This window comes from Tarenaya hassleriana, unplaced genomic scaffold, assembly GCF_000463585.1.
Source record: "Tarenaya hassleriana unplaced genomic scaffold, ASM46358v1 Cleome5, whole genome shotgun sequence".
Classification (NCBI taxonomy): domain Eukaryota; kingdom Viridiplantae; phylum Streptophyta; class Magnoliopsida; order Brassicales; family Cleomaceae; genus Tarenaya; species Tarenaya hassleriana.
The window spans coordinates 4,328,024-4,340,729 of record NW_010967707.1 but is presented as its reverse complement, the minus strand read 5'-3'; the positions used below and the strand labels follow the sequence as shown (position 1 = coordinate 4,340,729).

The 12,706-nt window shown below is 41.4% G+C and overlaps 3 protein-coding genes and 1 pseudogene across 4 annotated transcripts; 3 read left to right on the top strand and 1 right to left on the bottom strand.

Moving 5' to 3' along the window:
- The window catches only part of LOC104826879, a 2,732-nt pseudogene extending 705 nt beyond the window's left edge, over window positions 1–2,027 (top strand).
- A 743-nt stretch (window positions 2,028–2,770) lies between these two features.
- Window positions 2,771–4,047, top strand: LOC109117277. Its single transcript, XM_019204198.1, has one exon. The coding sequence runs from the start codon at window positions 3,114–3,116 to the stop codon at window positions 3,981–3,983; it is 870 nt and encodes a 289-aa protein (XP_019059743.1). The 5' UTR covers window positions 2,771–3,113; the 3' UTR covers window positions 3,984–4,047.
- A 114-nt stretch (window positions 4,048–4,161) lies between these two features.
- LOC104826878 lies at window positions 4,162–7,703 on the bottom strand. Of its 2 annotated transcripts, none has more exons than XM_010559813.2 (5): window positions 7,083–7,703; window positions 6,015–6,127; window positions 5,545–5,916; window positions 4,690–5,389; window positions 4,162–4,589 (listed from the first exon to the last, which is right to left on the bottom strand). In XM_010559813.2, the coding sequence occupies exons 1-5, from the start codon at window positions 7,336–7,338 to the stop codon at window positions 4,522–4,524; spliced, it is 1,509 nt and encodes a 502-aa protein (XP_010558115.1). In that variant the 5' UTR covers window positions 7,339–7,703; the 3' UTR covers window positions 4,162–4,521. The 2 variants fall into 2 exon arrangements, with proteins under 2 accessions (XP_010558115.1, XP_010558114.1); XM_010559812.2 differs by having other exon boundaries at window positions 4,162–4,592; window positions 7,083–7,702.
- A 1,323-nt stretch (window positions 7,704–9,026) lies between these two features.
- LOC104827449 (putative SWI/SNF-related matrix-associated actin-dependent regulator of chromatin subfamily A member 3-like 1) lies at window positions 9,027–12,205 on the top strand. Its single transcript, XM_010560619.2, has 3 exons — window positions 9,027–10,522; window positions 10,628–10,919; window positions 11,174–12,205. Exons 1-3 carry the CDS (start codon window positions 9,083–9,085, stop codon window positions 11,974–11,976), a joined length of 2,535 nt encoding a protein of 844 aa, XP_010558921.2. The 5' UTR covers window positions 9,027–9,082; the 3' UTR covers window positions 11,977–12,205.
- The last annotated feature ends 501 nt before the right edge of the window (window positions 12,206–12,706 follow it).

Sequence of the window (12,706 nt, the reverse complement as noted above, 5' to 3'; positions counted from 1 at the left end):
AGAGCGTCCTGAATCCTACCGTCCGTTTGGTGTTCATTCTCCAGCATCGTCTCATGGCTCGGGAGGTTTTGTGTATGGTGCTTCTTCTGGTATCAATAACGCATTGTCCCCAGATTCGAGCGATCTAGGGCTTGATCGGAAGGATAAAGATGGGTTCGATGGGAGAAGTTCTGTTCCGAAGAGGAAAAAGAAGGTAGAGAGCGATGGCGATTCCAGGAGCTCCAAGTACCATAAATCCGACGAGAAAACAGCGTCCACGAACGGAGAAGACGAGAAGAGGAAGGCGAGACTGATGAGGAACCGCGAAAGCGCGCAGATTTCAAGGCAGAGGAAGAAGCAACACGTAGAAGGGTTCGAAGGAAAGGTGAAGAGTATGCATTCCACAATAGCTGAATTGAATAGCAAGATATCGTACATTATGGCCGAGAATACTGCCTTGCGGCATCAGATTAGTGGTGGTGGTGGTGGTCCTGCTTCTATGTATCCTCCCATGGCGGCACCACCAATGCTGTATCCTTGGATGCCATATCCGCCATATCAGTCTCGACCCTATGGATCTCAGGTTCCATTGGTTCCTGTCCCCAAGTTGAAAACTCTACTCAAGAAGCCTGAGATTAGAAAGGATGCAGCTAAAAGTAAGACTAAGAAGGTTGCTAGTGTTAGTTTTGTCGGAATTCTGTTCCTTATCTTCTTGTTTGGTGCCTTGGTCCCATTTGTGAATGTGAACTATGGACAAAATGGTAGAACTAGAAGCTTTAGCAGTTTGTCTATTTATGGTGGTGATCACCGATCTTATGATGAAGTTCCGGGGAGGGTTTTAACGGTGGATGGCCAATTGAACGGCGCTGAGAGTAGTAGAGGAAGTGGATTTTCTAATGGAAACAGACATTCTAGTGATAGGATTGTTAGTGAGAAAGAAGGTTGTAAACGAGGACTAGCGAGTGAACTGGGCAATGCCACTGAGCCTCTCTTTGCTTCTCTCTATGTCCCGAGGAACAACAAGCTTGTGAAGATTGACAGGAACTTGATAATTCACTCAGTTTTAGCAAGCGAGAAAGCGAAGAATGCTTCCGAAACAAGAAGTAGCAGAGAAACTGATCGGACAATTCCTCGTGAGCTTTCTTCCTCGTTAGCTGTCCCAGAGATTCCTCGCCTATACAGAAACTGTGAAGAACACCCAAAAGCTCTTCTTTCTATTTCGGCTGAGGGAAAATCCCTTCACCAATGGTTTCATGAAGGCATTTCAGGTAACTATTTTCTCCTCAAGCTCTCGAATTTCTTTGGTAAATTGTGCACTGACACTGGAGTTGCCTCTTTTTGCAGGGGCCCTTATGGACCACAGTATGTGCACTGAGGTTTTCCAGTTCGATATACCTCCTGGGGCGATCAGTAACATTTCACCAGAACATCTCCGAAATGGCACTGATGGCGATAAAAGAAAGAACAGAAGGATTCTCAAGGGGCTTCCTCTTCCTCTCACTGCCTCTGAGACATTATAGCGGACAAGACAGAAGAAGAAGATCATCAAGAACGAAACATCCATGGTAACAGAACCAAACCCTCGTCCTCTTCCATGGTGGTTTCTGTGTTACTCGATCCAAGAGAGGTCTTTGATTCCGAAACGGACGGAATGATGCATCCGAGATCTCTCTCCCGGATCTTCGTGGTGGCTCTTCTGGACAGCGTGAAGTACGTAGCTTACTCGTGTGTTCTTCCTCGTTCGGGTTTCCATTTCGTGGCCTCCTGATGGATGACAGAGGAGATGGTGAGAACAGGTTTGGATAGAAACCTTTTGAGCTCTGTTCATAGCTTTTGCTTGTTTTGATGTGTTTTGTCATCTAACCTCACTTGCAACCTTAACTAACTTTTCTTTATTGTTTTTATGTAAACTTATTTAGGGTTTAGTTGTCTTTTTTTTTTTTTTATAGACATTGATTAAATGGGTTTGGTTATCCTTATTTAGGGTTAAATGTGTCGGTTTGAATTGTATAATAATATTTATAATAAATAACAAAACAATTTAACAATTTTTTTTATAAATTAATATTTATAATAAATAGAAAATCTAAATTAAATAAAAAAAAGTCTATATAAAAATCTAATCAATATAATTTTTATAAAATGAAAGATCTAAAATCGAAAATAACAATGCAAAAATTTAATTGATATAATTTTTATTAAAGAAAAAAAATTAAATTCGAAAATATTGGAAACAGGATAAGAAATTATTGTTTAGATTTACTTTCTTTTCAGATGCAGACTACAAGTGTAGATTTCTTGCCAAGACTGCAGAATTTAAATCGGACAAGAAATTTAAATTATTTTGGACTAGCCAAAAGCAAAGTGTGCTTGATTAAACACATTTATAACCAGTAATTAAATAATCGTATGCTTGACTGCCCTTTATGGAATAACATTAGAGATGAGATTTGACGATCAAATTTATGTTCTACTAACTAACCATTGAAATTCAGAAATAATATCAAGTTTTTTATATGGTTATAAAAAATTATTAGTTAATATCTAATTTGTATAATATTATAAACGTTGTTTAAACCTCAATTCTTACATTTTTTTTAATGTATCATATGGATTAGTTAAAACATTTTTAAAAATGTGATTTAATACTCTTAGTTTCAATTAGGAATTTGATAAAATCGGCGAGGGACATAAAATTTCCATAAATCATAATTTTCAAAGGCGGCAACTATATTCAACCAATTCTTGCCAAATCAGCAAACAGTAACTGTTGTCTCTATATTTGTCTTAATCAACTTCCAAGTAAAGCTTGTGAGGAGATTTGTTTCTTGACCACATAAATGCCAAAGCATCATAGTCTCCTGCTAATTAATAGTGTTTATGTGTTAATTAGATGACTAAATACGAATGTAATCATAATCAAGAGAGCAAGCATTCAAAAACTCTTTACTCGCTTTCCATTGCCACCAATATGCAATTTAGACCCTCAAGAACGCAGAAACATTAAAATCATGAAACTTTCCTTTTATGGAAACCCGCAGGATCTTGATCCCATCGCCCTCTTTAAATACCCATTAATTAAGTGTTCAAGCTCATGCCGTCTTTCTCCTTCATAACCTCCATTGTTCTTGAGGATGATTGGATTTGATAACACTGTGGCCAGAGACGTAGCGAGAACGCATCGCCGGGACCGGCTCACGCTCTTCGGGGACGAGATCTTGGAGATCCCTTCCGTCGAGCTGAACTTGTTCGGGACAGGTAACCCGATATCTCCCCGCGTCGGGGAGTCGGCAGGTCCCGAGGGAGATTCGGGTAGCTCCATTCGGGTAGCTGTGGAGAGGAGGAAGTACATTTGCAGGTATTGCAGGAAGAAGTTCTCTAACTCGCAAGCCTTAGGCGGTCACCAAAACGCTCACAAACGCGAGAGAGCGATCCTGAAACGGGAGCAAGAGGCTGTCAGGATGCGTATCGATCAGTTGCTTTACTCGAATCCGTATCCGTACTCGCGCCAGTACCCGTATCCGTACCCGACCCTGTCCTCCTCCCCCTCCCCTTTCTCGGCTCTTGGGCGACCCCCGGTTAACCATTTGGGGCTTAGCCCTCAGTCCTTCATCCATAAACCCAATTATACACCCCCTGTTTACACCCGGAACAACTCATGGCCAAGGACTAACTTTGCGGGTCTAAGGGTGGATCCAAACCATGGGTCGGGTCAGCTTTGGGCACAGACCAGAGGAGTAGCAATCCCACCCCATTTTGCGCAGCAGCCGTTGTTTCCTCAACCGTTCATGGCCTCAGGCCAAGTCACCAATCCTTTCATGGGTTTGGACCTTCGCCCGAACCGTGGCCAAGTCACTGCACCTCTCATGGGTGCGGACCTTCGCCTGAGCCAAGAAGCTCATGCTCAAGCCGGAGCACGACGAGGAGGGTTAGCCATAGAACCAGCGGCAGCCGCCGGGCAAGAGGAGGACCACTCTCTGCCTAATCTCTCACTCAACCTGTGAAGCTCTCAAGCTTCTCTTATGTCTCCCTTGCTTAGGACCGCCTCTGTCGTTTCTTTCTCCTGTCTTTGTCATGCTTTCAGTTGTAGCAGATCCATTGATCTCCTAATCTCTGCAATAAACATGTCCGTTAGCTGCTCTAAGCACATCACAATTGACAAGCAATACTTGAAGAACCAAATACAAGCAGGCCGAAACTATGATATCGACCTTTATTGATAAATATAAACCCTAAGATCACATGGATGATATCCTTTGCTTGTTCATAAAACCATTGGCAGCGGCTTTTTCGCCGGAAAATACATGACCCAGGAAGCAATTTCCCTCGGTCCATTATATACAACAGTCGCGTGGGTTTATGAAGGGAGGCACACTCTTTTGCGTGGAACACCCATAATTGACCAGAGCTCTTCCAGTATTTTTTTGGTTCTGTTTAGTTCATGTGACGTAGTTTATACACTTAGCTTGGGTTTTCCGTGGACGTGGAGGCTTTTCATATATAACTTAGAAGACTATATATATATATATATATATAATATTGTCATGCGTTGAGCCCCGCCGCAACCAAGACGAGCAAGATGGTCCACTTGACAGCGGATGAACCTGCATCTGCTGCCGAAGGCCGAAAACGAAGAACTGAATTATCGAATGGGGAATGGATGTATAGTTTGTTGTATCGTAAAATCAATGGTGAAGCAATGTTACTCACATGAAGACGGTGGTGGCGAGACGGGCGCAGCTTCGTCAGGGCGCCGATCATTTGAACGGCTTCTGGGTGGAGGTGGTTGAGTCTGAGCAAACGCAACATGGGGCAAAGGAGCAGAGCTTGGGACCAAACGAGACCTCGTCCCGGGATTAGGGGATGGAGTGTGTGGCTGCGGGTGTGGGGGTTGGGCAGAGGGCCCGGGAGAAAGGTATGGTGCAGGGGCAGGAGCCAGATGTGAATGTCTCGTCCCTGTGTTTCCTCTTTGACGTCCTCTATTCCTGAATTGGCAGGCCGGGGGAGCGGACGGAGCTTTGGCAGGGCTTGCCTCAGGGACATGTGATACCCTTTTGGCAGCAGGTGCCGGTGAAACCTTGGGAGCCATATGAGGGCTAAGATGGTGGTGATGATAGTGGTGGTGGTTATGGTGATGATGGTGGCTATAGGGAAGTGGTGAGGGGGCCGGAGAGTTGGTTCCACCGTTTTTAGTGCTGTTTGGCAAGATAGAAGACAGGCTAACTTGCTTGACCTTACCGAATATGGTATTGTTTAGACCGAGGTTTTTCGAGCGGGACCCTTTGATGGTGTCAGCCAGTTGCTTCGCTCTTGGCCTTGGATTCCCGACTCTTAGCAGAACTGATGCATGAACAATTGCCGGGGGAGACACTGTAGACCCCTTTGAGTTCGATAAGCTTACAAACAAGTTCTGCATTCAGATCATCGTTGTGTTAAAAAAAATCTCGAATGATAAAAACTTAGCCATGCAGTCACATGCACGTACGCGTCTGATTGTACGTAACTTCATAGCGAAAAGTCCCGAAAAAGGAAAAGGAAGAAAAGGTCGGAGTAAAAATGGCAAACCTCGTAAGGAGCTAGATTCAGTCCCTTCTTTAGCTGACTGGCCAAGGCATTGAAATTTATCTGTATCTGGTAAATAGAGAAGTTCAAGGTAAAATTGAAAAGAATCTGGGGTTTCTGCAGAACAAACACTTGCTGCGGCGGAATCACGGTAATTCCTCCCGGGAACTTTAGCACTTGGAAGAGGAACGGTTCCCCGCACGAGGACTTTGTTAGCCGGAGAGAGGATTGATTTATGAGCAAAGATTCGAAAATCTCCCTGACAGAATTCAAAGACAGAGGAGATATCTCTCGGTGTTTCGTATCGTGGTCAACTCCGAACACCACCTTTGTTGTGTTCGGTCCAGCCGAAGGCTCAACAGACAAAACAGTCACCTGTTTCCAGTCAAGCAAGTCGGATCAGAACAGGAACAAGACAATGATACACGTAATCAGGAACCCAAAAAAAAGTGACGGGAAAAGGCTATCGGTACTTTGATGGAATCATAGCTCATCTCCTGAAAGATATCATCCTCAAGCTGCAAAATTTTTTGATTCGCAAAAGAAGCCGGCTTCCCGACATCAAAACTCGCCACTATTTCATGATCTGCACAAATATCAAAATGATTCAGAAAGATGTTTAATATGATGCTAATAAAGATTTCCGGAAACAGAAGCAAAAAACTTCCGGTAACCTAAACACTTGAGTACATCACCGAGCAACCGCGGTGGTCTCACAAAGCTATTAAGATGTCTCAATCATTATCTCCAATAAATTTACCGGTATCCCGCCCAACTCCCGAGTGGAAGTAAAGAATAAATTTACTAGCCAAGACAGTTTACCCGAGGATCGAATATCGTGATTCTAGAATATAAAAGGAAGAGGAAAATTCATAAACCAGTAAATTCACAACAGGAAGCAATAAAAATCCATGAAGAAATCCAAGAGATGCGATGAATCCATCTAAGCACCAAGACCTCATTCTTCTCTCATCTACTCAACTCTTAGCAAAACCGTAACCCTCTTTTCTAACCTATCAAACCGGGGAAAGAAGCATGATTCTATTCTCCGGGCATCGATTCAACTATCCAGAATGGCAATTTCAGGGCTTCCCATGGATATGTGTGCAAAAGTTAAAAGGTCTTAGCTTTGCAAAATGTCATGCCAGATGTGAGGCTCAATGCTTCAAGCCAGTCAATTTCTACTTCCTTTTTGTTTTCCCAAATTCATGTTAACTGACTCTGCCTATTCTCCAGGCCAAAAATAAAAGTGGCCAAATTTGAACAAATAGCATAAGATTTCGATCCCTACATTTTAGGAAAACCCTAAAAATCTCGTCCCCAAAATACTAAGAATAGAGTTATTATACAAGGAAAAAGGGGTCCAAGATTCGGAACACAGAAGCACAAAACTATAAAGACACAGATGGGTTTATTTTCAGCTACAGACACTGTGGTCGGAAACGACATTATCGCACCAGACCAAACAGGAACAGATAAAGCAAGCAAATCACAATGGTAATGTCTCATAAAAACCCGACGAATCGAGGGTAACACCTCACCTCTAAACCTGGGATCGAGATCCGGATCCCTTGGATCTGTGTCGTAACCAAACGGGGGCAGTAAAAACATAGCGGAGAGAAACAACGCGACGGAGATAATCAGCACGAAGAGACATTTGAACCCGACAAGCCCCGAGATCCGATCGCAGCCGCCGCCGCCGCGCCGCGCATTTCCCTCCGACGAACCGCTGACAGCTTCTCCGGTGGCGTCAGCGACGCGGGACGGAAGATTCCGATCATCCCCTGTCTTCCCCATTGCAGAGCATTTAGGGTTTCGTTAGTACAGGTCATAGCAAGAGCTCCGACAGAAAACAGAACAGCGACAACGATCACAACCCTCCTGATCGGTGGGTACAACCATTATCAGCTTCGGAAGCAATGAACCCAAACAAAACCAGACGAAAACCCAAAAAAAAAAACAAAGAGAGAACAACTCGCGAAATTTCGAGAGGAGGGGGAGAGGAGAAGATGTGATTTTGAAGTTGGGTTTCAAATTGGAACCAGGGTTTTGTCTCACAACATTGCAGAAAACACGAGATCGACGGGGAAAAGCGAGAGTGAAGTGATTTTTTCTAGGGGTTCAGACAGAAGAGTGGAGTTGCAACTTGCGAGAGTTGTGGATTACCATTTTTCGAACTTTCATTTCTTTTTTATTTAACAATAAAATTGAATAATTAATAAATCATTAAATACCATTTGTACAAATTGCGAGAGCGCCGACAGATTGCCCCGTGACCGTTTCGAGGTGTCCGAACGACCCACCGTTCCGAAGTAAAACCCACCGCTCATCTCTCTTCAATACATTCTTGACATAAAATAAAATATAGTTATATTATTTATCTCATAATTATCTTATTCAACCCTAAACTAATAATTTAAATTCTAAATTTAAAGCTTTTAAGTTCTCATTTAAGATTTAGAATTGGTGTATAATATCTGATTGGAAGAATAATTATGATTTAGAAAATTAAAGCTAGGGTCTAGAATTTATTATTAGAATTTATGATAATTTTGTTTGGCAATCGAATTATCAAATTTGTTTATGATGTCGTCAGATCTTATTTTATATATATTTTTCTATATGAAACAAATAATATATATTAGTTTTTACTCAATACATAATAATAAATTTTATATAAATATAATAAATAACAAATATTTCATATCAAAGATACACAATTAATTATCAAAACAAACCATAGATATATATATATATTTAAGAATATTATTTTTATTATTATATTAAAATTAATTTTTTGAAAGATTGAAAAAAATCCAAAGATACACATATTATTTCAAACTTAACTTCACTATACAAGTAATATAACGACTAATGGTAGTTTTTCAATAATTTAATTTTACTAATATATTTTTTCAATATTAAACAAAAATAGAATATCATTTTTAATAATATATATCAATAAATTCTATAAATATATATTTAATATAAAAAAGATTAATCCACGCATATCGGGGGTTCTTTTCCTAGTAAATTAGAAATAGTAAAATAAAAGAAAAGAAAAAAGGAAGAAAAATAATCAAATTATTAAATCGTCTAATAAAGTAATTAAAAAAATTAATCAAGAGGATATAGTATTAATATATATATGGCGTTTTAATAATAATAATAAGAATAATAAGAATAAACCAAGCGGAACTATAGGGATTAGAATAAGGGTTGTGGACCTATATGTTTAAATTCAAAACTTAGATACTAGTCAATGATATATTCAAAATCGAGTTTTAAACCCTAAATTTTCAAATGAAACCAATCAGATTTCCTAGTGACGTGTGTATAAAAACAATCTTTTAGTATTTGATAAATATATTAGAATTTTAATACGATTCCAATCTCATTGGAGAAGTTGTAAAGCCAAACCCACGAATTATCTCTACATACTACTTTCTTGAAATTCCGGGAGCAATATAAAATTTTCTAAAATAAAAAAGGGTTTATACCCTTCGCGTCGTTTCAAATTCAAAACCTCTGTGTCTCTCCCATGGCGGATGAAGTAGAATGGCAGTCCTCGATGGCTTCACTGCAATCTCAGGAAGCTTTTTCTGAGCCTTACATGGTCGGCTTCGTCATCGCGAACATAGTAGGGTTACAGTACTACTCCGGTCGAATCAACGGCAGAGAAATGGTCGGTCTTGTTCGAGAACCCTTGAACCCGTACGACGAGAACGCCATCAAAGTAGTCAACACGCGAGCTGTACAGGTCGGTCACATCGAGCGGGCCGCGGCCGCCGTTCTGTCGCCGTTGATAGATACTCGTACGATCGTCGTCGAAGGTATCGTACCCAACTCTCGTTCTGGTAGCAATAGATTCAAAATTCCCTGTCAAATCCACGTCTTCGCGAGTTTAGAAGCGTTTTCACAAGTGAAATCGGCGATTTTGCGAGGTGGGTTGGTTTTGATTCCGGATTCTGATACATCTTTCGGGCTATCGGAGGCTGTTGTGGTTAAGGAACAGATGGGTGAACGACAGAACAAGAGCGTAGATCAGATATTCAAACTGGTTGATAAAAATGTGAGGAAAAAGGAGAAGATGGAGGCTGTTGATCCGCCAAGGGAAGTGATAAAATCCAAACTTTTCGTTCATCAGAAGGAGGGTTTGGGTTGGTTGCTTCGCAGGGAGAATTCTGAGGAGTTACCTCCGTTTTGGGAAGGGAAAGATGGGGAATTCATAAACGTTTTGACAAATTACCGCACGGATAAGCAGCCTGAGCCTCTACGTGGAGGAGTATTTGCTGATGATATGGGTTTGGGTAAGACCCTCACTCTGCTTTCCCTGATAGCTTTTGATAAACATGGAAATCCATCCAGCAGTATGCCAGATGAAGAACCCCTGGACCCGGGAGTCGACAACACCGGGAAGAAGGGTAAGAAAAGGGGTAGAGGAAAGAGCAACGCAAGCGGAACACGTAAAAAACATAAACCTGATGGCTTTGGTGTGGGTGTGGCTGAAAAGACAACGTTGGTCGTTTGTCCACCTTCTGTATTTTCGGCATGGGTGACACAGCTAGAGGAGCATACAGTACCAGGGTCCTTGAAGGTGTATATGTACCATGGTGGTGAAAGGACAAACGATGTAAATGAACTTAAGAAGTACGATATAGTGCTGACTACCTACAGCACTTTGGCCGTTGAGGAAGCCCGTGAAGATTCCCCCGCCAAGAAAATGGAGTGGCGACGGATAATTCTTGATGAGGCACACATTATTAAGAATGCAAATGCTCAACAGAGCCGAGCAGTCAGTAATCTGAAGGCTCGTTGCAGGTGGGCTGTCACAGGGACCCCTATTCAGAATGGATCCTTCGATTTGTTCTCTTTGATGGCATTTCTCCGGTTTGAGCCATTCTCAATCAAGAGTTATTGGCGAAGCTTGATACAACGCCCACTTTCTCAAGGGAATAAGAAGGGGCTCTCTCGTCTACAGGTAATACAAATATAATCCACCTCTTCTATACAAAAGGATGCTTTCTACTGTTTAGATTTTGATTTTCATCTTTTGGTGGATTGACTTAACTGTGCACTCTTTAAGGTTTTAATGGCGACAATTTCTTTGCGGAGAACAAAAAACAAGGAGTTAATCGGTTTGCCACCTAAAACTGTTGAAACTCGGTATGTGGAACTTTCTCCGGAAGAACGTCAGATATATGATCACATGGAAGGAGAAGCTAAAGATGTTGTGCAGAACCTCGTAAATACCGGCAGCTTGATGCGCAATTACTCAACTGTGCTGAGTATTATTTTACGGCTTAGACAGCTTTGTGATGATGTAGCTCTGTGCCCTCCTGAACTGAGATCTTTTTCCACTTCCTCAGCCATTGAAGGTAATAATACTATGAGCTCAGTCATTTACTTGCGTTTTAGACATAGATACACACACTTATATATTGCATATCGTGATCTTGCATCATTACATGGACTTTTCTATGTACTGGCATTTATCGTTGGATGATGCATCAGCTTTTGGTTGAGTAGAAACCCAACCTGTCTTTTTTGGTTTTCTCAGTTTCTTTCTCCTTTGGTTTGCAAAAGCTCAAATCATTTGTGATATCATAACAAGTAATTTGATTCCAAACAGATGTATCTGATAAGCCAGAGCTACTGCAAAAGCTTGTGGCCGTACTGCAAGATGGGGAAGATTTTGATTGTCCAATCTGCATCTCCCCGCCAACCGATTTTATCATCACTCGCTGTGCTCACATCTTCTGCAGAGTCTGCATTCTCAAAACCCTTCAGAGGACTAACCCGTGCTGCCCTCTTTGTCGTGGCCCTCTAACTCAGTCTGATCTCTACAGTGCTCCTCAAGAGGCTTCCAATACTGATGGAGACACCAAAACAGCTTCACCCAAATCTTCCAAGGCCTTGGCTTTACTGTCACTTCTCCTTGAATCCAGACAGGAAGACCCCAACACAAAGTCTGTTGTGTTCTCTCAGTTCAGGAAGTTGCTGCTGCTTCTAGAAGAGCCGCTTAAAGCTGCGGGTTTCACCATTTTACGGTTGGATGGGTCGATGACCGCGAGGAAACGGACCCAAGTGATAGGAGAATTCGGGAATCCGGATTTGAAAGGTCCCGTGGTGTTACTCGCGAGCCTCAAGGCTTGTGGAACTGGTATTAACCTAACAGCAGCCTCGAGGGTTTACCTGTTTGAGCCATGGTGGAACCCAGCAGTTGAAGAACAGGCCATGGACAGGGTTCATAGGATCGGACAGGCTCAGGAAGTTAAGGTTGTCAGGCTGATAACCCGGGACAGCATTGAAGAGAGGGTTCTAGAGCTTCAGCAGAAGAAGAAGAAGCTGGCGAGTGAAGCTTTTAGGAGGAGACCCGGGAAAGACCAGAGGGAGGTTAATGTAGAAGACGTCCTTGCTCTCATGTCAATCTGAATAATCACCTTCACATATTCCATACTCTTTTGCTTCTGAAACTCAAACCCTAGCCGACATTTTGTAGGTTTGGTTTTGGTTTTGGTTGCTTCTTTCACAAGTAACTGGTTAGCGGTTAGGTCATGGGAAACGACCCTATTTTGAGCACTTGGGTTGAGTCCGTTTTCTTTATTGTAAATGTAGTTTCTCAGATAATCTTGAATGAAATTAATGGGTCACAGTTATGATATCGCTAACATCCCTTTAAATAAATCTTGAATTAAAGAGCAAGCATTATAATTTTGGGACAATAATGAAGATAATTAGTTGAAAATTTGTTGGGTGTTGAAACATTGATGAACTTCACCTAATCATGTGTGAACCTTTCTTAAATCTTGTTAGAGTTAATTTGAGTTTTTTTTATTGCCTCTAACCTAAAAGTCAAACCGTAAAAAAGAATGAATATTTATGAGCTTATGTAACCAAACGATGTCGATGACAATTCTATATAAAAATAAAATAGATTAAATATAATTTAAATAAACTAAATTAATTGAATTCAAAAATTAAATGTTAATAATTTGTTTTTATATAGGCTTATTTTGTAATATTCATAACTTTCAGGATAAAACTGTAATTTTAGGAAATATTTTAACAATGGTGACAAAACAACGACGTGATTTTGGGCCCCGGCCCCACGAGAATCTAAAGGAACCGCACCTTCCAATGACGTGGCGGCTATTGGCCGGCC

Excerpts from the sequence above, each read along its gene's own strand:
- LOC109117277 (XM_019204198.1), top strand. The coding sequence starts at position 3,114 with ATGATTGGATTTGATAACACTGTGGCCAGAGACGTAGCGAGAACGCAT.
- LOC104826878 (XM_010559812.2), bottom strand. The coding sequence starts at position 7,338 with ATGGGGAAGACAGGGGATGATCGGAATCTTCCGTCCCGCGTCGCTGAC. Across the intron at positions 6,128-7,082 it reads TCTCGATCCCAGGTTTAGAG|ATCATGAAATAGTGGCGAGT; the intron begins GTGAGGTGTTAC and ends ATATTTGTGCAG. Across the intron at positions 4,593-4,689 it reads CTCGCCACCACCGTCTTCAT|CAGATGCAGGTTCATCCGCT; the intron begins GTGAGTAACATT and ends GGCCTTCGGCAG.
- LOC104827449 (XM_010560619.2), top strand. The coding sequence starts at position 9,083 with ATGGCGGATGAAGTAGAATGGCAGTCCTCGATGGCTTCACTGCAATCT. Across the intron at positions 10,523-10,627 it reads AGGGGCTCTCTCGTCTACAG|GTTTTAATGGCGACAATTTC; the intron begins GTAATACAAATA and ends GCACTCTTTAAG. Across the intron at positions 10,920-11,173 it reads CACTTCCTCAGCCATTGAAG|ATGTATCTGATAAGCCAGAG; the intron begins GTAATAATACTA and ends GATTCCAAACAG.